General features: G+C 41.4%; 1 protein-coding gene across 2 annotated transcripts in view; it reads left to right on the top strand.

Moving 5' to 3' along the window:
• The first annotated feature begins 932 nt into the window (after nt 1-932).
• LOC114568109 (inactive phospholipase C-like protein 2) overlaps nt 933-24,492 on the top strand; it is a 26,606-nt gene continuing 3,046 nt past the window's right edge. For both annotated transcript variants that reach the window (XM_028597502.1, XM_028597501.1), the window contains exons 1-10: nt 933-1,317; nt 12,243-12,344; nt 12,563-12,712; nt 12,888-13,048; nt 13,566-14,034; nt 14,171-15,394; nt 15,487-15,736; nt 15,896-16,182; nt 18,074-18,277; nt 20,624-20,699. In XM_028597502.1, coding sequence (XP_028453303.1) covers nt 1,072-1,317; nt 12,243-12,344; nt 12,563-12,712; nt 12,888-13,048; nt 13,566-14,034; nt 14,171-15,394; nt 15,487-15,736; nt 15,896-16,182; nt 18,074-18,277; nt 20,624-20,699 — 3,169 coding nt within the window. In that variant the 5' untranslated portion in view covers nt 933-1,071. The remainder of the gene's footprint in view (nt 1,318-12,242; nt 12,345-12,562; nt 12,713-12,887; nt 13,049-13,565; nt 14,035-14,170; nt 15,395-15,486; nt 15,737-15,895; nt 16,183-18,073; nt 18,278-20,623; nt 20,700-24,492) is intronic.

The raw sequence follows: 24,492 nt of genomic DNA, 5'->3' as shown, positions 1-24,492 counted from the left end.
TATACCCTGACTGCTTATACTTTTTCAAGGCATAGACAGATGACATAATCAAGCTTTCTACTAATGCCAAGTAAATAATAAAGGGTTTGAATATCTAGTCTACAAAGAACGTTATAAGTCAACCAATAAGTCATTAATAGAAGGTTTTAATCACCAAGTCTGCAATTATAGATGTCAATAAGTCATTAATAAAGGGTTTAATATACAGTATTCTCTTATAAATATATTACTGATGATATTACTGGTGATTATTAAGGATTTCATTGTCAGGTTTGCAGCTGTGCACATTAATAAGTCATTAATAGGGGGTTTTAATTACCAAAGTTGTAAATGTTAAAAAGTTGTTAGTGAATAGATTCTGGTCAAGCTATTCTGCAGCCCTTTTCTAGAAATAAACTATCAAACCAATTAAAGAGATATTCCACAATTTGTCACCCAAAATTGGCGGATTATCTATAAAGCATAAATAACAGATTTATCAACCATTAATAGAAAGTAGCACGAATAAAACACATTTCGTTGCTGGAGAACAAGACAAGAACAAACCACCGATCTGACAGACCGGTGACAGATGCTAGCCCGCTGCTGCTGCTGAAGACTGGCGAGACAGTGAGGGAGGGAAACTACAGTAGGAGCTGATGTTATGTATAAATCATCATGGTGTAGGCTCCGGTGTTCTTTAGCACAGTGGGAAGAGGATGTATTAAGGCGGCGGTGGTGGAGGGGGAGCCGACAGCATGTGCATTTCCTGAACGCAGCGGCCGGAGATGTGTTGAGTGTTGGCGGTGGAGGTCTAGTAGGTGTCGGTCACTGCTGTCGCTCGGCTGTCTCTCCTCCTGTCACCCAGAGAGAGAGAGAGAGAGAGAGAGAGAGAGAGAGAGAGAGAGAGAGAGAGAGAGAGAGAGAGAGAGAGAGAGAGAGAGAGAGAAGTTTCCTCTGCTCTTGGCGCACGGTCGCCTATCGCTCACTTCAGATGATGGCACGCCTGCGTCCGCGTGCAGCGCTGTTGCGTTCGGAGCCCCGGCGCTTTCAAGAGATCTGAGAAATCCTCCCCAAAAAAAAAGTGTCACCATGGCTGAATTTGGAGAGAACAAAAGAGCCGTCGGTCTGCCGGTTGCTGGCTGGAAAGCTGCGTCAGGAGGAGCCGGAATGAGCCTGGAGACGCACCGAGGAGAGCCGGTGTCAAACGGAAACTGCAGCGTGTCAGACACCGTGAAGAGGGTCCAAAACCAATCCAGCTGCGAGTCCCCGACGTCGGAGAGCGCGGGTTCAGTTTCAGCCTGCAAACCAATTCCTCGACGCAGCAGTCTGATCAAGGTAGGCCATCGTTTCCGTCAGGAGAAAACAGCTCGTCTTGCTTTTAAATGTAAAAGGAAACACTATAAACAAATAAAACACGCGTGCAAACTGTTGCAAGTCTACCTTAAACAATAAGTTAATGATTCCATAAAATATTACGAAGCAGGATATGGCTACTTGATTGCACTACAAGTCCCTGCATGAATGTAATGCTGCTGCCATGGGATGTAAAAAAAAAAAAATAGTCCTACAAAAAATACAATGCCACTATAAAATTACTACTGAGTTGTGCATATATAGATGTGGTGACTTAACACACACAGCCTCGGAGCTCTCCCTCTGACATAACTGCTGACATAATCTACCTGCAACCTGGAAAATAAACGGTTAATACACTGTATCTGCTTCCTGTCAACTTCCTCTCCATCTGTCTCGAGCACATTTATCAGTCACTTCATTTGCATCATGTTTCAATGCTGTTGAAGAAATTTGGACGAATGAGTAGAAGTATTTTGTGCTTAAAAATGTGCCTCATGTCACATTTAGGATGTTTAAATGCTGCCTGTCATACATTTAGACCTCAAGCCTTGACTACAGACCTCACAGGACTCCAGAAAAAAAAAACATTCAATTTCAGAGCTTTTCAATCATATAGGGTATATATGTGGAACGCTTTGTTCCAGCCACAGACAACAGCAGGCAGTGTCACTTATTAGCACTTAATCAGACAGAGTGGAGGAGGAGGAACTAATAAGTGAATGCACCTGCTGCAGTCTTTTATTAGAATGAGAAATTGCATTCACTTTGCCCTCTACATACCCCTGTCCAATTAACCCCACAGCCTACACTGATCTGAGCTCAGATTTAAGCAAATGTTAAGTTTATTTGTATAAAGCCCTTGAAATAGATATCACAACAGTTTATGTTTATTTTACTCATAAGGCATTTAAAGTATTGTCAATAACAACATCTTATCAATAACTCATCTATTGACTTTGGCCTTTTATGGTTTCAGTCCTCTTGGCATGGAGGTCTTGTATTGATCTCTAGTTGCTGCTTGTCTCCAGCGCTACTGCCTGTAAAGACATGATTATTCAAATATGGCTTCATCTGTGTCTGATTGGCTCCCACTCTGCAAGACAGGAAGCCGGCCAGTTGGCCAATTTCCTCGCAAGGTTCATGTTGCAATATTGCTATTAAGTCATGAGCAGTTGGTGATGATGTGTAACACACTGCTTTTTTCAATGTTTCTCACCTATTTGCCAACACACAGGCCTGGTCTTGTCTGTCTTCTTTTTTTTGTTACGCCATTGCAGCCAGCCTGACAAGGCTGGCTGCAACAAACAGACGTAACAAACAGAGGGTTTAAAAACACTCTGTTTGCTTCAGGGAAGTTCTGTTATCACTATATGCTGGGTCAGAAATGGCATTAAATAAGTCCTGACTGCATCCAAAAACATGACTCCAAAGAGTTGTAATGCATGACAGTGTGGGGGAAAAAAAACGCTGTACATTGCATATCCATCCCATGTATTGAAGCATGCATTTGTGGTATGAGGATGTATTTGACTCGTTCAGGTTCAGTGGGCACGTTTAATGCTGAGAACATTCAGCAATCAACCAGCCGTCTCGCACAGCAGTGCACGTATACGTTTATGCTTTCACCATAAGCATGTTTTGAATCCTAAACAGCTGAGGCTTGGGATAGATCGAGCTCAGGAGCTATCAATCCACATGTGCTGTTTCATAAATTACCCCTATGGCTAAACTCAGGATTCCACACAATAGGAGTATATGGTGGTATGTAGGCAGATAAACAGGAAACATGACATTCCAGACCGCTTTTCACAGTGTCATGGGATTATGTCCAGTGTGTGTGTGTGTGTGTGTGTGTGTGTGTGTGTGTGTGTGTGTGTGTGTGTGTGTGTGTGTGTGTGTGTGTGTGTGTGTGTGTGTGTGTCTGTGTGTGTGTGTGTGTGTGTGTGTGTGTGTGTGTGTGTCTGTGTGTGTGTGTGTGTGTGTGTGTGTGTGTGTGTGTGTGTGTGTGTGTGTGTGCTTCCATTCGCTTCGGCTGAAGTAATGAGAGTACCCTTAATTGTATTTTATCAGTACTTCATGCTGTCTGCTGTCCTCTCATTTATTCTGTCCGTGAAGGAGATGCAGAATCAGGTGCCCACTCAGTTTATACTTCAAGATCATCTTGATGTAGATAACCATCAGGCACTCTCTTTGTCTCTCTCTCTCTTAGTTTAAAAACGCACACATTCAGTCACACACACAAGCATACGCTCTTGCACAGACCTGCCTTCTAGTAAAACACAGCTAGGCAAAACAAATATCAGCTTTCCAGCTCTCTCGTTACTCATGCCAGCGTGAGACTCCGAAATACATGGTTGGCATGTTAATGTGCTCCTTTGTGTGTGTTAGAGAGATAGTGTATATGTTGGCACTTGCCGCTTTTTAATAACCAAGAAAAACAATGCACTTTAATATAATAATCTAATGGGGTTTTAAAGGGATATAAGCCAATAATTGCCTCACCTCTTTAAGTGTTAACTCATCTGAAAAGGATATTGCAACATTTTGGATTATATAAATTTGCTTTCTTGCTGAGAGCTGGATAAGAAGATTGATACCACTAATTTTTGCCCGTTCAGTATAAACCTTAGCTTAGCATAGCATAGCTTAGCATGAAGACTGAAAGCAAGGGGACACAGCTAGCCTGGCTCTGTCCAAAGATAACAAATCTGCACATCAGCACCTAAAGCTCACTAATTAACTTGTTATATGTTGTTTGTTGAATTTGCACACAAGCACAAGTGTAGAACCATGCTATTACCCCCTGTTTTCAGTCTTAATGCTAAGCTATGCTAACCTCCTGGCTCCAGCGTATATCTAACCGAATGATCCAAGAGGGGTAGCGATCTTTTCATCTAACTCTCAGCAAAAAAGCGTGGGCCTATTTCCATAAATGGTTAGCTCCTTTTTTCAAATTTTAAGATATGTTTTTACTGGACAGCATATTTTAGAGTGTGTTCACACAAGTGTGCAAATATGGTATATCTCTGTCTAATGTGTGTGTGTGTGTGTGTGTTTGCGTGTGCGTGTGCGTGCTCATTTTGGTATGAGAAGCCTCCTATGCCAGAATTGAATACTTCACTTGCACATACATACTAGTACTAACCACTTGCGCCTACATGCATACTTCACTTGCACATACATGCATACTTCACTTGCACATACATGCATAACGTGTGAATATGTATGTATGTATGGTGAAATGCTTAAACACAGGACTTTCTTACAGGAAGTTAGGGTTTAAGTCCAGTCTAAAGCCACCTTGTGACTTACTTACTTGATTACTTAACTTACGTAACAAACATACATATTTTAACTAAAACCATCTTTTTCAAAAACTAACCAATTATTGTTGCTTGGATTCACAACGTAACCACATGTGGCATTAACTTAAGTTGCTACAACAAGGTGGCACATCCACCGCCAATAACATAAATGAAGAGGTTGAGACAGGTGGAGGCAAAATGCATTACGGCAGTCAATGATGCAGCTCAGGTAAAGCTGTCTCTTTGCATGCTCATAACTCCCTTTGTGATCAATCCATTGCAACAGCTGTGGAAAACAATAGTAATCAACTTCAAATATCATAATTGCCAGATGTAAAGTGCTGGGATGAAATTGGGATAAATCCTGACATCCAGCCTACCCCCTGGCTTTTTGTAGAGAATCAGGTAGATCATTATGGTGGATGAATGAGTCAAACACAAGACTTTCACTTGCATCCCAACACGCCAACTTATTGTGAATTTAGCTTATTCACCATAACCCCCAGAGTTAGACAAGTCGATACATACCCTTCTCATCTCTGTGCGTGCTGTAAGGCTGTCTGACGGCTCCAGCGGCATCAGCCCATCACAGAACATGCAGGTGAATGGTTCCAGCAATCCTACCGCTCCGAATAAGTGACAAAATAACGCCAACATGTTCCTATTTACATGTTGTGATTTATAGAGTGACAGCGTGTACAAAAAACAACGTAACATGAGACACAGCCATCTTCTAACTGTAAACAAACCAGGAACTATATTCTTAAGTGGAAGAATATAGTACTTGGGCGGAGTGATATGCTCGCAGCAAGCCTGTCTGAGAATATAGTTCCCGGTTTGTTTACTGTTAGAAGATGGCTGTGTCTCATGTTACCTTGTTTTTTGTACACGCTGTGACTATACAAATCACAACATGTAAATAGGAACATGTTGGCGTTATTTTGTTACTTTTGTCACAATTTGGAGCAGTAGGCTAGTTGGAACCAGTTACCTGCAGGATCTGTGCTAGGCTAAGCTAATGCTGGAATCGTCAGACAGCGTTACAGCACGCACGGAGATGAGAAGGGTATGTATCGACTTGTCTTACTCTGGGGGTTACGGTGAATAAGCTAAATTCCCAATAAGTCGGCATGTTCCTTTAAGTTAACGGCACACATGGTTAATACTTGGTTAGTTTTAGGAAAAGATCATGGTTTGGGTTCAAATAAATATGTATGTAAAGGTAAAGTTAAAGGTACTTTATTGTCACATACACATACATGTAGCGAAATTCATTCTCTGCATTTAACCCATCCCTCAAGGGAGCAGTGGGCACTGGGCAGCCAGCCAGCCCGGGGACCTACTCCAGACCTGAGCCAGTGCCTTAATCAAGGGCTGGAGAACCTAGTACATGTTTTTTTATGTATGTGAAGTATGCATGTACGCGCAAGTGAAGTATTTAATTTTGGCCTAGGTGGCTGATGTCTGTTTTGTATGTGTGTTTTTCAGACTGAGGGAGCAACATTAGCACACAGCTGGAAAAGGCAGTAGTTTGAGTCAGAGCAGCCCTGAGCCCTGTGCACTCACAGCACTTAACCTGCAGTTAAAATCAGCATATTTAGCCTGCTTTAAAACACTTTAGTCTGCAGATGAATGATCCCTGCACAGCACAGGGAGAGGATAAACCATAGAAATAGACTGAGAGTAGAACAGACATTCCCATTCAAATCAATAGCAGGATGGTCAGAGCAGCGGACATTTTTCTGTATACCGTTGCCATTGCAAAGAACTGTGACCATTGTAGCGGGCTAACTCATTCTATTTATGGTCAATGAGCTGGTCGCCATTTTTTCATATGCCAAATGGCCACGGTAAACTTTTCAATGTACGTTCTACTCTCATTTTATTTCTATGGAATCAACCTCTCTGCTTGTGATGGAGCCACAGGACATGCTACTACTCGGAGCTCCTTTGGCGATTGAGTCGCTCCACATACACCCTCTACATTTATAATATACATCCAGCCATGCATGTGTGTATGTGTATGGATGTCTGTGTTTGTGCCTATTAGCGAATCTCCAACCGCCTGTTGTTGGTTTCAGTGGTCCTCCTATCTACAGTAAATGCCTCTGTGACGTTTGTCAGCTGAAAACACAGTTAGCTCTCTGACAAGATGACCTTTTCAAGTCAACCTTTTACATGTTTCATTTTGTGTGGTTTGTGTGTTTGATTATGTGTATGTGTGCTTAAGCGCACATGGGACTTTAAAGGTTTGAGGCGTAAAAGAGCATCTGCAGCTCTTCTTACCACAAGGGGAGAGGTTTATAGTCAGACTGAGCTGCTGAGTTACTGTGAATGCTCACCACATTTTCTGTTGAACAGTATTCCCATACATGACAGAATGACTTGAACACACAGTGCTTCCTGCTCCCTGTTTGACCCCAACGTCCCGTCTTCTATCGCAGTCACACACACAAAGACACAGATGGTGTGATGATTACACACTTTGTAATTAGTAAGTGATACCAATGAAGAAGTCCTGGTTATGGCAGTGAATACCAAGTAGTGAGTGAGTTTTTTAGATTCATTGATTCATTGTTAAGTCTAGAAAAGGTCAGAACATTTTGGGTGTGAAATATCTCAACAACTATTGGGTGGATTGCCATAACATTTGGTACTTAATTTCCCCTCAGGATGAACTCGAATGACTTTGGGGACTTTTCATCTAGTGCCATCATAAGATAAAAAAAAATATTTTCTTAAGTAGTTTTGGTTTATGACCAAATTCCTGCAAAACTGATGGCATTCCCATCCGCCTCAGCTGTGCTTTGTGTTTAGTGCCTATTAGCAAATGTTAGCATGCTAAAACCCTAAACTAACTAAGATGGTGAACATAGTAAACATAATACCTGCTAAACATCAGCAGCTGTGCTTGGCATTAGTAGGACTACAGCTTCACTGAGCAACTAACATGGCTGTATACTTTTAGTTATGATTTTATGTACCGGTAATTCTTTTAAATACATTTTAAATACATTTTAGCATAGGCTACACCCTTCCACCAAATTTTTTTTAAACTTTTGTTATCATTGTGAGATAGGGCATTTGTGCTGCATTCATTTTGTATTGGAATTATCGAAAAAACTTACATTGCATTAACATTGTTAAATAGGGCATGCCTTGGCGGAGGTCTGCGCTTTCCGAGTGCACTTCTAGTTTTCTACATGTAGCCAGTGTACCAAAGAAGAAAAGAGTGGCTGTCATCCATTATTTTAGTTTGTATGTAGCCTGTGTAACCAACATTTAGGTCAGTTTAATCATTAAGACTTTACTGGTACATAGCATGAAGCATTAGTATTGCTATGGTTACCTGCAGTGTAATAGCCTTGTGCAGTGATTCAGAGTGGTGGGTAAGTGGTTGATTGGAACTGTGTTCTCCTATGCAGTTCCAATGGACACCTGCCCTCCAATCAGAAGCAATTATTCTGTAGCAATGGTATCACGCGATGATAAGATACACACACGTGCTGGTGGTTGCCGGTACCCTGTTGTGAGTGTTGAGTTTAACACAATTCAAATAAACCTCACAGCAAATCTCCCCATGTTGCTACCCCCACCCTCCTCCTCCAGGGTGACAGGCACTGATATAACCTACGCCATTAATCATCCATCATCTGCCGTCAAACACAAGGCCACAGGGAGACGGTTCTGCCTTCCTGCCAATTTCCACTCTTCTATTCTTTACATTTTCTCACCTAACAACCATCTTGCTTTCTCTGATTTTCTTTCTCTCTTAATTAGTCGATCAAAGACGACACCCACTAATGACCTACATCTTCATTCTGCGGACTTGGAGATGCTCTAATTAGTGATACGAGCTTGTTGCATACACTCATATACCGTACATCATACTTTGCATGCATGTAAGCTGGCTAATGAAGGCTATGCTGGTACCTAGGGGCAAATACCAAGGGCAGAGGCTCTGTGCCTGTACGTATAAACATAGACACTAATGTGCCAAAGAGCTTCTATTTATTTCTCTCCATCCATCCTCTAGTTCATCTTTTTATTTTCCTCTTGTTTAGTTAATCTGTGTCCTCTTCTCAAGTTTCAACTTTCTGTAATGTCTTTCTGTTATCTTGTGGGTCCTTCTCTGATAACTGCATCCAATCTGCTCTGCCACACAGTCTCCCCCATTTCTCTCACCCTTCATCCGTCCATCTGTCACTACAGTTCAGTCAGTCTAGATGTCCTATCAGGAACATCAGTAATCACATAGCAGTGTGTAAAATGTATTTATATTGTATTATAGTTTCCAAATGTATTTAACCTGTAATCTTTTATGTGTTTTCATCAGATAAAAACTGGCAGATGGAAAATAAATACTTAACCTCTGTAAAATACTGCTGAAGTAACAGCAAGCGTTTTAATCCTTCTTTTTTATAAAGGTCTATAGGAACTATACTGTATATTCAACAGGTTGTATTAACAATGTATAAACAAAGAAAACATTCTGTCTACGTGGCTATGGATTGCCCCAAAAGTATCTGAATGGGTTTTTTGGTCTCAATGTTTATCACTTGTTGGGCTCACATATGTTTTAAACCTAAAAATAACAACTAATGTATCACTAATCAGGAGTGATGAGGTTTTACTGTATTTCTTTATCAAGAATCATTTTGTTCTTTCGTTCTTTCTTTGTCCTCTGTATTGTCGCTTCACATGGTTCTCAGCTGAGCCACAGGAAGCTCTCTGTGACAAGCTGACAGGCAGCTTCCTGTTTTGAAGCACAGTGGTGGTTTTGGAGACTCATCTTCCCCACTCAAAAAAAAACGAAATAGGCCATTTGTGACAGAGACATTCAAACAGAGCTTAAAGTCAAATGGAATTTTTTATCAGCGGGTAGAAACTGCACTTGTTTTGTTTTGCTATGTGTGTGTCTGTGTGTGTGTGTACTCTAATCTGGTTGGACAGTGTGTGGGTTTTTTGCATCGAAAAATCAATAAATTTACCTTTGTATTTTATTCATGTGCTTATCTACTTGGAGATTAATCTGTGCCCTCTTGTTTTATCCTGTCAGGATAATTGATTCAGAGTCTACAGTGACGTCAGCATTCTTTGGATGTGTCTCTCTCTCTTTCTATCAGTAATTTATGTTGTACTCTAACAGAGGTGGACGTGCAGGACAGCCTCCACACATGAGATAATTCAATCCCAACTGTTGAACAGGCCACTGGGAGAATTCTGGTGTTTTCCCTGCTGCAAGCACAGCTTGTGACATGCACACAACACACCATATGATGCTTATTAGGTTGCTTCAATATAATATCTTTCCATTGCTTGTTTATTAATCAGGGATGACATGTTTGTTATTGGTCACATGCATGTCTGTGGAGACCAATGGTATTTATGTGGAGTTTCCTAATTGGGTGACGTGTGCACTGCGATTGGTGCTGGTACATATGCACAGGGACCATTAACCATAAATGTCACACACGCACACACACACACACACACAGAGGAAGAGATATAGATTGAGACCAACATTAATCTCTGGTACCTGTCACCGCACTGCATGAAAGGAAAGAGAGAAGTGTGACTGAGTACGGTGGTACTGTGCGCTCCTGTGTGAAGGTGCACGTGTGTGTATTTGTGAGTTAAATCAATAAGTGTGTTTCATTTGTGCGTCACTGGGAACTTCCCACGAGCTTTCAGATTCAAATTCAGTGCTGTTTTCAAAATAAATTGCTGCTGGTGTGGAGCTGCATCTGAGTCTTTCTATTTGAGGTTGAATTTAGGGTGTTGCTGAAGCACTCCGAGGGGGGGGGGCTTTAATGAGAACATACATCAATTAGTTCAGGTCAGGTTTCATTTTGTTAATATATTTTTGAAGGCGCTAAAATTGACTGTCAGAGCTTTTCCTTTTGCTTTCTGTAGTTTTCAGAGTAACTGTCTCTCTGTCCACACCGCCTCTTACTCCCTCTATCATACCCCTTGGCTCCAAGGGTATTTTTAGAGCGCCGCCTCCCTCCCTCACCACCCAGGCCATAAAAAACTTGTCGCCGTTGGAAACACTTCTCCATCCTAATGAGACAATTCTTTGAGAATTTGTGATGGTTAGGCACCCTGCCTTCCCTCTAAAGGAAACCTTTTCATCCTCTGTGAATTATTTGCATTATGCTTCCTTTCTCACACATTCATATTCTTTAGATAACACACAGTTCAGGATTTTTTTTTTTCTCTCTTTCTTTCTTTTATCTCTTTTTATCTTTCATATCCCCCAGATTTCTTTCATATGAAGGGTTCCCTCATAAAAGATCCAAGTGCCCTTGAGGTTCATTTAAACTCTTGTTTGAATGAAAAGAAAAGAGTTATGCTGATAAGTAGATACTAATCCGCCACTGATCAGTATTCACAGATGTTCATTAAGAATATGAAAATATTGATCGGTCTACTGGTGATCAATTTCAACTTCTTAAATACTCCAAAACAACTGAGCCTTATGTATTTGTTAGGTGCAGCAACAGGCTGCTGGATTTGATCTTCCACTGCAGACATATGTGCACTTACTGGAATTTTCTAAATTTTGTTTCGATTTATTCACTATTTCAAAACAAAACAACTTTCTGAAAGAAATCTGAATCTAGACTATAATAATAACATATTTTCATTTTTATTGGAATTCTGTATGAAACGGTTAGTCGAGAAAATGAATTGCCAATTATTGGTCATTTCCCAGCAACAATGTCCAATGTTTGCACAGTACAGATTCTCCACTGTGAGTATTTGCTGCTTTTCCTTGTCTTACATTATAGTTAACTGAATATCTTTGAGTTTTGGACAGTTGGTCGGACAAGCAAAATTTGAAGACGTCACTGTGGACCCTAGGAAACTGTGATGGGAATTTTAAAGTATTTTCTGACATTTTATATATATATATATATATATATATATGATTTAAGACAATCGTATGTTGAGGGTTAGGGTGTTTACGTCTTCCATCACCTAACTTCGATTAAATCAACTACAATTATGTCATTCTGTTTATCCTGCCTTAGCTTCAATTAAATCTTTAATTGGATTTTATCAGGACTCCATCAGGAGCCATCCAAGAAAGACTCTAATATATCCATAATTGAATAACCACCCACATATATGCCCTTATCTGTTCTCTTGGGGGTGATATCTGATTGGTCAATACATTAGATGGATGAGCTCCGATGGTCGGCTCAGATAAACTGATTGGGTCTGCAGTGTCATTGCGAAGGGGCAGAATTAGAATGCTGCTGCCTGCTGCCTCTGTCTGGTCAGGTATGATTAATGGTCTAATGGTGAAGGTCAAGCAAAGGCTTTTAGCATCAGGAAAAACAATAACAGATTGGTAGGAGGAGGCTCTATGTAGTAGACAAAATAATCTGTGTTTATGTACTGTATGGTTATATAAACTGACATGCCTTTTAATCCTTTGAGATCCATTCTGGATGGAAATGATTATCATGCCCAAGCAAAGCCTACTCTTTAGAGGGATAACTATCTGTCTTCTTCTTATTGCATTCCCCCCCATCCCCCTTTCTTTCTCTGCTCTATCCTTTCATCCTTCCTTCCAATCCTACTCATCAGGATGGGTCACGTGCTGGTCGGGAGAGGAAGAAGACAGTGTCCTTCAGCAGCAGCCTGTCAGAGAAGAAGATCAGCAGCGCTGCAGACTGTATCCACTCCATGGTGGGTCAGCCACAGTGTAACCCTTTACATAGAATATACATCTTACATATCTGTGCATGAAATATTTAATGCGTGCAGTGCATGCATCAGTGGTTTCTGTTAGATCACAGGCTTTTGAGCCTCTCAAACACTCAACAGAGTTTTGTTCAGAAGTGAAAATGAGTGAGCTCTACACTGATAGTCAGTGTGTGACAACTTCATCCATATCTTGCTTGCAGGTGGAGGGGATTGAGCTGAAGAAAATTCGAACCAACTCACGTGTTTACCAGCGTTACTACCTGCTGGACGCAGGCCTCCAGGCTCTATGCTGGGAGCCATCCAAGAAGGAGTCAGACAAAGCTCGCATCTCGCTGGCCTCCATACGAGAGGTCAGTGTCCAGAGAAAAAGCTTTATGAATCAACCCTCCCTCACTTTATGAATGATCTCACTGATCCCTTTAGACTAAGGCAATGAAAAACAACCCTGTACCATACGGAAGCAGTTGATTTGTTTTTATTATATCTGATGTGGGTTTTTGCATCACTTATGGTCTCACATTCTAGGTACGGACAGGTCGTAACACAGAAACCTTCCGCACCAGTGGAGTTTATGAGCAGATTTCAGAGGACTGTGCATTCTCTATCATCTATGGAGAGATGTATGAAAGTTTGGACCTGGTGGCCAACTCTGCTGAAGTGGCTAACATTTGGGTGACTGGCCTGAGGTATGACACAATAATAAAACTAGGAGTGGTCTTACATTGTACACTTGTGATGTAACATGTACCAGAAACACCCCACATGCATTTGATAGGTAAAGAATGTTCTGATCTTCAGAGCTTCTTAAAGGTGCCAACGTAGATACAAATTGACATAAATTTGTGGTTGTACATGCGGGGTAGGCTAGGCTAGCTCATTTAGTCAGGCCCTTTATGTCAGTCCAACAAGATATTTCATGTCTTGGGCTTTGCGTTCTCTCTTGTATTTCTTGTATTGAGGTGAATAGTGAGATCTTGGTGGTCTGATTTCTTTGTGTAGTCCTTTGAGACATTCTCTTGATGAAGGGCTATGGCAGTGAATGTGATTCGACTTTAAACTGATTCCACTGCTGCAGTTGTGGTGTTTTATGTGAGAGTCAGCGAAATGAAAGTGAGCTGAAAATGAAAATGTTTGTGATGCAGCATTGTAAGGAAAATATTCTGTCCAACTGCATCTGCCTTGTCTTCTCTCATCTTCCTCCAGGTATCTGATGCAGTATGGGAAACATGCCCTGGACATGCTCGCCAGCAGTCAGGACAGCCTTCGAATTGGCTGGCTGGAGCAGTTGTTCTCCTCTGCTGCTGAATCGGACGGACAAGAAGATGCCAAGGAAGGGATCCGCTTGCAGTTAGCCATTAAGTTGATACAGGGCGTGAACCCTGGGGTGGGCAGAGGCAAAGTGGAGCACAGGTTTAAAGAGCTTCAAAGAGTTAGGGAGAAGATGTGTGGGCTTACTCTAGATAGCAAATCTGGAGTTAAAGATCATGGCGAAAACAAAAGACTAATAGGAAGAAATGAGCGAGTCACCAGGCAGGAGTTCATCGAGGTCTTCCATGACTTCTGCACACGCCCGGAGATCTACTTTCTGTTGGTGCAGTTCTCTAGCAACAAGGAGTTCCTGGACACCAAGGACCTGATGAGGTTCCTCGAGGCTGAGCAAGGCATGGCTCAAGTGGGTAACATAAATTAATCAAGCATACAAGTAGCAGAAAACACATGCAATCCCAGCATTCCTGTTGTATGTCATTACACCCCTGTCCAATTTTCCCCTTTATCTCTCAATTCCTTTCTCTCACTGTGTCCTCCAGGTGAGTGAGGAGACCAGCCTGAAGCTCATCCAGGCCCACGAGCCATCGGAGCAGGGCCGGCAGCAGGGATACCTGTCACTGGATGGCTTCACAAGCTACCTCACCTCGGCAGAGTGCCACCTCTTCGATAGGGAGCATGACACCGTGTGCCAGGACATGTCCCAGCCTTTGTCTCACTACTACATCAGCTCCTCCCACAACACCTACCTCATCGAGGACCAGTTTCGAGGTCCGTCCGACATCTCCGGCTACATCCGCGCTCTCAAGATGGGTTGTCGATGTGTGGAGGTGGACGTCTGGGACGGCCCCGATGAGGAGCCGGTGGTGTGTACTGGACACACCCTCTCCCCACCACTGGTCCTGCGTTGTGTGTTAGAAGCAATTGGAAAGTTTGCATTTGTGGCCTCGCAGTACCCATTAATTATATGTATTGAGAACCACTGTTCACTTCAACAACAGAAAGTGTTGTGGCAACATCTCATAGGGATACTAGGGAAGAGTTTATACACAGATCCCCCTTACGAAGGGGAGTCATACCTACCATCGCCACATGCCCTAAAGAATCGAATTCTCCTAAAGGGTAAAAAGTTGGGTCCAGGTTCTGATGGGGAGGACGGGGAGGTAAGTGAGGAGGATGAAGGGGCAGAGATGTGTCAAAGGATGAAAGCGGCTAACAGTGGAGGGACAGTGCCTGGAGGAAATGAGAAGGACATGGTGCAGAAAAGTGTCTCTTTCACAGCTGTCACTCAGTCTAATCCTCCTCATCTTCTTCCCAAACGTTTCCAACTCTTGAAGGAGCTCTCTGACCTAGTAACTCTTTGCCGCTCAGTCCTCTTTATTGACTTCCCAACATCATCCAAAAGCCAAAACCCTTGGGAACTGTGTTCCTTTCATGAGTCTCTGGCCGTGCGTCTCGCTAGCGAGAGCCCTGGCGACTTTGTCAATCACAACAAGCATTTCCTGTCGCGGGTGTACCCCAGCCCCATGCGTATTGACTCAAGCAACATGAACCCTCAGGACCTGTGGAAGTGCGGTTGCCAGATTGTGTCCATGAATTTTCAGACAGCAGGACTGATGATGGACCTGAACACAGCCTGGTTCAGGCAGAACGGGAACTGTGGTTATGTTCTGCGGCCAGCCATCATGCGGCAGGAGGTGTCTTATTTCAGTGCCGACACCAGAGACACAGTGCCTGGTGTGTCTCCACAGCTGCTCCATGTCAAGGTGTGGTGGAATAATGCGCAAACCACAATAAATGTGAAGTTATATTAAACTGGAATAATCCTCTCAACTCATGAGTATGTTTCTTCTCCCAGGTGATAAGCGGCCAGAACCTGCCCAAGCCGAAGGGTGCGGGGGCCAAAGGAGATGTGGTGGACCCCTACGTGTACGTTGAAATCCACGGCATCCCAGCTGACTGCACAGAGCGCCGCACCAGGACCGTGACACAGAATGGGGACAACCCCGTCTTTGATGAGAGCTTTGAGTTCCAGATCAACCTGCCGGAGCTTGCCATGGTTCGCTTTGTGGTGCTGGATGATGACTTCATAGGGGATGATTTCATAGGTCAGTGTCAGGGTCAGAGGTCAGAAGGGTTACTGTAAATGGACTCAATGGACGTTATCATAGTTTAGGTTTGAGTGGATGGAAAATGTTATTACCGCTCATGTTTTCATATTTCTTTGAAATGCTTTTAAATTAAATGTGATCTCCCTACCACCACAGGTCAGTATACCATCCCTCTGGACTGTCTTCAACCGGGCTACCGACATGTACCACTGCAGTCTTTGACAGGGGAGGAACTTACCCACGCCAAACTGTTTGTCCATGTGGCCCTCACCAATCGGCGAGGAGGGGGAAAGCCTTACAAAAGGGGACTGTCTGTGCGAAAGGCCCGCAAGGGGAGAGACTACACCGCCCTGAGGGACTTGGGGGTCCGGGCTGTGGACGAGGTTTTCAAGATGGCTGCTCCTCCGCTGAGAGAAGCCACTGACATGAGGGAAAATATGCAGGTGAGGAAGAGTGAATATTTAGCTTGCAAAAGTAACAATATTGATTATTCATTGTATTTATTGCAGGACTCAGCCAACACAGCGAACGCTCCCACTGGGTGAGCTAGAGGCCGCCCCTATAGTATAGCATTATAGTATAGTATAGCATTTTGAAAAAAATCATAGTATCGGATGTCAAAAAGTGATAAAACAGTCATAGTATAGTATGTCGAAAAAAGTGATGAAAAGTCAGTTTAGAATGTCAAAAATAGTGATAAAAAGTCATAGTATAGTATGCCAAAAAAAGGCATAATATTGGGCGCTCGGATAGCTCAGTTGGTAGAGTGGGTGCCCATATATAGAGGTTTACTCCTCAATGCAGCAGGCCCGGGTTTGATTTCAACCTGTGGCCCTTTGCTGCATGTCATTCCCCCCTCTCTCCCCTTTTATGTCGTCTGCTGTCCTATCAAAATAAAGGCTGAAAATGCCCAAAAAATAATAATAATAAAAAAGTATTATCAAAAAAGTGATTAAAAAGTCATAGTGTAGCATGTGGAAAAACGTCATAGTATAGTATGTTGAAAAAAATAAGATAAAAAAGTAATATTATTGTATGTCAAAAATATATATAAAAAGTCATAGTATGACATATCAAAAAAAGTGATAAAAGAAGTCAATAGTATAGTATGTCGCAAAAAATGATAAAAAAGTCATAGTATAATATATCAAAAAAAGTGATAAAAGAAGTCATGGTATAGTATGTTGAAAAAAGTAATACTATTGTATGTCAAAACTTTTTATAAAAAAAGTCATAGTATAGTATGTCGAAAAAAGTCATAGTATGGCATATCAAAAAAGTGATAAAAACGTCATAGTATAGTATGTAGAAAAAAGTGATAAAAGAAGTCATAGTATAGTATGTCAATAAAATTGAAAGTGATAAAGAAGTTCTGGTATAGTATGCTGAAAAAAAGTCATAGTATAAAATGTAAAAAATAAATTGTAGTATAGTATATTGAAAAAGTCATAGTATAGTATGTCAAAAAAAGTGATAGAAAATTTATAGTATGTCATATCAAAAAAGATTCATAATATAGTATGCTGAAAAAGTCGACGAAGGGTGAGAGTCTGCAGTGCCTATTTGCTGGTGCTAGTTAGAACAGTGCTAACCACTGATCTACAGTGCCGGTGTTTGGTGTTTTAAGCCCCCAACGTCATCTTCAAGGCAGCGCTGCCTGGAAGGCACTAGGATTAGGTAATGGGTAGGGTTATGGTTAGGGTTAGGGTTAGGTGCCTTGAAGTCGACGGTCGCAGCGCTGCTTTGAAGTCGACGTTGGGGGCTTAAAACACCCTATCGAGCTACCATGCTAACAAATAAACAGTCATAGCATTGCCATGCAATACACGGACATTATAAAAAAAGTTAAACTTAAACAGTGATAACATAACTGTAAAAGATATTGAAAAGCTGAATCACACTGTAACATATGAAGGTTTTTGTGAACAGTGTAGTTTTTGAAGTTTGAATGACGTCTGTAGGTGAAATTATGTGGGAGGAGTAGCATTTAGAAGTGTAAGAAGCCTGAAGAGAATTTAAAGATTTCTCCATTGACTTTCTTTGTAAAAAGAAAAAAGCTTAATATTTTAAAAAGTATAAATGGTGGAGAAAAGTTCAATACAAGCACAAATGTCCTTAAAGAGCTGAACATTTTGATATTTTAATGGTTTTTGTAGCTGAAAGTATGCAGAAGTAGTAGGTGACCGAAAATTGTACGCAAGAATCGGATAACAGTACTATGCTGCTAAATCAGCATTCACTCAATTAATTAAATAAAAAAGATTGTGAAAGACTTTTTGTGTTGGTTTACATTTGCAGATGTAATATCTGTCTAACCTCTTTTCTTTCCAACAGAACTCTGTAGCAGTGTTCAGGGAGCTGTGTGGAGTGTCTGCAGTGGCTAACCTCATGCAGTGCGTGCTGGCTTTGGGCTCCAGTGTGTCAGGACCAGACGGAGCACCTTTACTACTGTTTGACCTCAGGGACCACTACCCCACACTGGAGCCCCAGGGGCCGCTTCCCGACGTCCTTCGCCGGGTTGTCTCCACCTATGAAACGGTGAGGATGGAAGAGAGTTGACAGTTACTTATGGTTCTTTACCCGATGAAGGAGTCTCACATTTCTGAAATACATAAAAAGGAAGTGAAGGCCAAACAAAACAAGCAAACATCACAAATCAGTTAACCACCTCCCATCTCCTATGTACTTGACCTAACAATGAAACATCCCCTCCAAGACAAAAGCTTCCTTTTTACTGTAACCAATATGTTCTCAAAAACAAAGTGGGCTCTCATTGTTATGTAGCAGACAACATTCCCAATTGTTCTGGCTGTAACAAGGCTCGTAAACACATCGGCTACATCCTCACCTTGGCCTGAATCCACTGTGACTTTCACCGAACAAGGAGAAAGTTATTTACCTGACTTAATTTATTTAATGATGTCTAAAAATAAATCCAGCATCCCCCGCGGAAATAAATACAAAGAGATAAAGAGGAAGAGAGAAAAGCAGGGGTAGAGCGGTCAATTGGTCTGTTAGTCAGCGCGTCAAATAGTCAATAAGGTGGGATGAATCAGTGTGTTTGTGTGAATTTAGGTTGCCAATGTCAGGCTTTCTTTCTGTCCTTATCGTACCAGCTGTGGTCCAGCACTCTAACCCACTTTGCCATGTTACATGAAATGAAACAACATTACACCCCTCTGTTCGCCATCTGTCTGGCTGGTGCAATACTTTTTAAATTGATATTTACTCAAAGTGCACTTGTTGTGTTTCATATTAGATATTCCCCAGGAGTCTTTTGGGTAGGATGATGGATAGTCAGTATGAATTGCCAATTTAGAGATACTGTCCAGAGTGCATGTGTGATGTGTGCAAGTGTGTGTGCATTATGAGTGAGAGAGGGTTTGTAGCCAGAAACAGGCTGTCGTGGAGACAAGTGGACCTGGTCTTATTAAGTTATGGTTTCAGTGTGACACTTTAATTTAACTAGGGTTGTTTGTCACTGCTATGCAACTATAGCAACTGCATAGACTTGTGAAGAAGTGTGTAATGTGTGTGTTAGGGCTGCCACCTCTTAGTCGATTAGTCGACTAATCGGTCGTTTTGGTCTTAGTCGACTAAGATTTCTTTAGTCGATTAGTCATTTTTTATGCTTATTCATGCTTAATTACTCATTTCCAAGAAACTTCTGAGCACATTTATGGTAAACACAAGATTTAAAGTGGTGCTTTTGCAGGTTTAAATGTGGAGAAAGTCAGTTTCACAGATGGTTAATTAACTACATTTATATTGTGCTTTTCTAGTCTTAACCACCTCTCAAAGCGCACAGCTCTGTCAATTAAATCAACTAATCGATTAGTCGACAAAATCGTATAAGTGTTAGTCGACTAAGAATTTCTTTAGTCGAGGACAGCCCTAGTGTGTGTGTGTGTGTGTGTGTGTGTGTGTGTGTGTGTGTGTGTGTGTGTGTGTGTGTGTGTGTGTGTGTGTTTGTGTTTGTGTTTGTGTGTTATTGCTTTGGATCTGGTTAAATTCATGTTCTGTAGCTAATCCCTTATTTGTTGAACAGTGTTTTTTTCCCATAGAGGGGTCACTTCCCAGCAGGGTTTGTTAGAGGAGGTGCAGAATTAATCAGGCGGAAGCTACTCATGTCCTTCCCGTGTGTGTGTGTGTGTGTGTGTGTGTGTGTGTGTGTGTATATATATACACACATATATATATATATATATATATATATATATATATATATATATATATATATATATATATATATATATATATATATATATATATATATATATATATATATATATAATATAATATATATAATAATATTCAACAAGCTAAGCTGTTTGAATCTGATTGGCTAACAGCTAGCCAACGAGAGCCTGGCTGTCAGAATCCTTTACCCAGTCCAACTGGGCGAGCTAATGAATAGTAATGAGCTCAGGCAATATGATGTCAGACTGACCAGCTTTTGTAATTGGCCTGATTTATCTGCTTATTTCTTTTCAGTGACTAGAGCTGACAGGGGAGGTAGCAGTTCATTTTCACATTCACAACATAACATAAACACATATGGACCTAACATATTTAAAAAAATGCAAGTAAAAACGGTTTTGTATGGCAGGGCACCTTTAACAATCGCCAACATATGCAAAACATCACAGTAGTGTTTTATTTTATTGTTAATGTTCACCTCCCATGTCATTTATACCAGTTTAATGTGTAGTATATTTTGGTCTTTTACAGCAGATAATAAAACAGACTGTAGCTATATTTGCTTACATGTGTGATTTACGCACAAAGGGTTAATGTTGCACTACAACTGTGTGTGTGTGTGTGTGTGTGTGTGTGTGTGTCTTTGTGTCTGTTTAATGTTAATAGATGTTTCCCTGTTTGCAGATGGTCCAGACCAGCAGAGCAGTGATCGAGCTCTCCGATGGACTCTACGACAGGATCCTGCATATACAGACAATGGGTGTGTGTGTGTGTGTGTGTGTGTGTGTGTGTGTCTGTGTGTGGGTGGGTGTGGGTGGGTGTTGTGGGTGTTTGTATGAGATGCTGGTATGTAGCTGGTGTTATGATGTGTGTATTGAAACCAGGCAATATTCCCATTTCAACTCATGACAACTCCCACACAGCCTCTACAACAGTGCTGTTTTCCACACTGCAGTGGCTGCTTTGGTCATTAACTTAACTGCCTTCCTTTCCTTTCAGTTTGTCTCCTCTCCTATTCTCGTTTGTATCCTTTCTTCTTGTATCCTGTTTCCTTTCCTTTTTTGTCCTCTCCCCTCATTCACTTTACTCTCCTCACATTTCCCTGTATTCACTTTCTTTTTATTTCCTCTTATGGTCTCTCCTCTCCTTCCCTCTCCTCTTTTGTTTCTTTTTTTTCTTCCATTTCCTCTCTGTGTATCCTTTTCCCTCTCTTTTACTCCATTGTTCTTTGTTTCCGCGTATGCGCTTTTCTCACCTCTGCTCGTCTTGTATCCTATTTCCTTTCCTTTCCTCTTATACTCTGTCCTCTTTTCTCTTTGTATCCCTTTTTTATTTTTAAATAATTTCCCCCTGGGATTATTAAAGTATTTCTGATTCTGATTTTAATTTCTGTCCTTTTTGTCCCTTTCATTTCCTTTTATCTCATCTCCCTTTCTTGTATCCTCTTTTCTTTCCTTGTCTTTCCTCTTATGCTCCTTCCTTTTCTTTCCACTCCTGTCCTCTCCTCTCCCACCATATGCTTTCCTATCCCATCTTCTGCAGACATCTGTCTATAATCAACAGTGTCACACAAGGTTACATTTTTACTGGCCTTGTTCATCTGTGTGTTTTGGATGGAGGGGGTTTAAACTGGCGAGCTCCCGCCATCGATCATCCTTCAGTCTGTTAAGCTAAGGGCACCCTATCTGACCTGCTGAAATCATCTATGTGATCTTTGGCAGAGGTTTGTTTACCTCAGCCAGACCCCCTGGGTCATCTGACATTAGTCAGGCTGACTGTCATCAGAGAGGCAATAAACAACCCACAAACACAACAACACACACACTGCACCCACATCCCCATCCTCGCCTGTCTTTAGCTGTCGCCCAGGAGTCACTATGAATGACATTTGGAAGCGTTAACCTGTGGCTTGGAGAGAAAAAATAAACACATTCACTTTATTAATATGATTCTCTGGATTTAAAAAAAGCTGCACTTACAGACGTCACAGGTTCAAACTATTGGGACATATATTTATTCATCTATAGGTTTCATGAAACCTTTATGGGTTGAAATGCACACAAACATGTCAGCTTTATAACATCACCTTGAGAGAGGTGTGAATAGAAAAGAGGAGAGGAAGGAGAAATGAAAGTAAACCTGAAGTGAATTGATATTTCAAGAGGACGATGATGGTACAATTGGGGTCATTTTGGAGACTGCGAGTGTTTGACAGAGATGAGTGTCGTTTACAAATTTGCAAACTGCTCCACTTTGCTTCCAGACAACCTACCCATCCTCCACTGAACTTTATTCTAGCGTTCCGTGGCCACAGCGTCACTCGCTGATCAAATAATTTGTGACATCCGTTTTGCTGCTCGGACTGCAGCCGAGGCCAACCTGCTGTTGAGATACTGTGCAACCGTCTTATACGCTATCATATACTTTTATTTCTCATGTGATCACTTGTAGTATTATTAGTAAATAGAGTGAGATTTGAAAGTGAGATAGTTTGGTTAGGTGCCACTACGCTCAAGAGCTACTGCAGACCCCGAGGCCTGATTTGATGAACAAAGCTCTTCCTGTGTGTACAGAGTGAAGATGGCAATCAGGTGATCCCAAGGCGGAGGTTCTCATCTCAATCTTGGACAAGTAGGCTTCGAGAAGGCATAAACAGGTCACTCAGAGAGATCCATGGGATGGCTGGTGGCAGAGATGGCTGTCTGGAAGTTACATTAGATCAGAGAGTTGAAACAGAAAGGGAGAAGAAAGCTGTGGGAATATGGTAGAGATGGATAGCAAGAGGCAATGCTGAGAAGAAGACAAGAACCTCAGTGGAGAAGAGAGAGCGACTCCACCTCAGTATCATAATGTGTCGGTGTGTTAAAGAGCTGGTTCATCCGGATTATATAGAAACGCTTATTTACTTACTTCTCGGTGGTATATAGCCATACAAATAGTTGTAGTTTTATTTAGCCAGGTTTTGAGATAAGTAAGTAAGTAAGTAAAGTTTATTTCTATAGCACATTTAAAAACAGCTCGGGCTGACCAAAGTGCTGTACATAGCGCATTAGCCACAGGGTAATAAAATAAAATAAGAAAATAAGAAAAATAAAATAAAACACGTACAAATCAGGGATTTAGGCTAAAAAGTACATCGAAAGACAAACACTTAATTACAAACCTAGCAGGATAAGACAATCAAGATGCCGGGAAGGCCAATGTAAAAAGATGAGTTTTGAGCCTGGCTTTGAATATCACAATTGAAGGGGCATTTCTGATATCAGGTGGCAGTCGGTTCCACAGCTGAGGACTAGCAACAGAAAAGGCTCTGTCACCTTTTTGAGATATCTGTCTCTTAATAAAAAAGTAACAACACCACGCTGAAATGTCTCTAATCTCTACACCCAACAACCACACCCATAAGTGATGTCACAGCGTACCCTTACACCTTGGAGTACACATCCAGAGTGGAGCTACAAACCTCTGAAGGACAGATAAAAAATAAAAAAAAATTATATATATTATTATTTTTTTTTTTGCCATGTGTCTTTCAGAGTGTCCTCAGAGTCATTACTCTGGATAATCCATATAACACATTGTGGGATTTTGCTAGAAAGTAGGCCCAATGAAAACAGTTCACAGTGAGGGCTGTGGTTTATCCAGAGTAGTTCCTGGAAAGAGGTGCTGCTGAAAATTCAATGCAATGCAATAACATTCAAGCCTGAAAAAAGAACCATGTCTATTTTTCTTCTTCTTTCAGAACCAAGCCAAAAATACATTTCCTACCACAGCTTTAATAGCTGGGCAAATCAAACCAACACTATTAATACCACTAGAGCATGTGATAGCACCTGACCAATACTCGATTTTTAAGGCCAATCAAATCTGAAAACGATATTTTTTTAATAAATAGATGCATGACCAACAAACATTGTCAATACGTTTCCCTTAAAATTATCTGCTAAAGAATTGGGACCAAGATATGTAATGAAAGACGCATTTTGTAGTTAATAAGTTGATGAACTTGTTAATGCTCTCTGTTGGACCAACTACTATTTGTAATGGTTACACCATTTTGATAATGAATGAACATGCTTTACACAGAGCATACAGGGAGTCACTGAATGGTTTGATGAGTAAGATTATAGGCTCTGGCCTGTCGCACCCACCACCACTTCCACACACATGAGATGCTAATAAATACATATGCCTGTTTGTTTCTTAATGACATCAGGTTGGAAGTCTGAACAGTAGATTATGTCTATCCTATCACAACTGCTCACAGTTCAAATAGAAGGCAGGAAGTGAAGGTGATACTCTTCCTGCAATATCCTGTTTGGTCGGCTCTGAAGGTTATTTTGGTCTCTGGGCCCGGACCCTGTTTCTCTGTGTTTGTCTGTGTATGCAAACTGTCCCAGCATTGGCTTGGAAATCATGTTCCTTCCATTGGCTTCACAGGGAAACACACACATTACGTTGGCACGTAGGCTTTGAGTTGCCTAGCAACCGTGCAGTAAAGGTTATTATTCAGGCAACTTTTGTAGGTGTGTGTGAATATGGAGCAGTGGCAA

The sequence above is a fragment of the Perca flavescens genome, chromosome 14, assembly GCF_004354835.1.
Source record: "Perca flavescens isolate YP-PL-M2 chromosome 14, PFLA_1.0, whole genome shotgun sequence".
Classification (NCBI taxonomy): domain Eukaryota; kingdom Metazoa; phylum Chordata; class Actinopteri; order Perciformes; family Percidae; genus Perca; species Perca flavescens.
The sequence above is the reverse complement of the archived record's forward strand: the minus strand, read 5'-3'. Positions and strand labels throughout refer to the sequence as shown.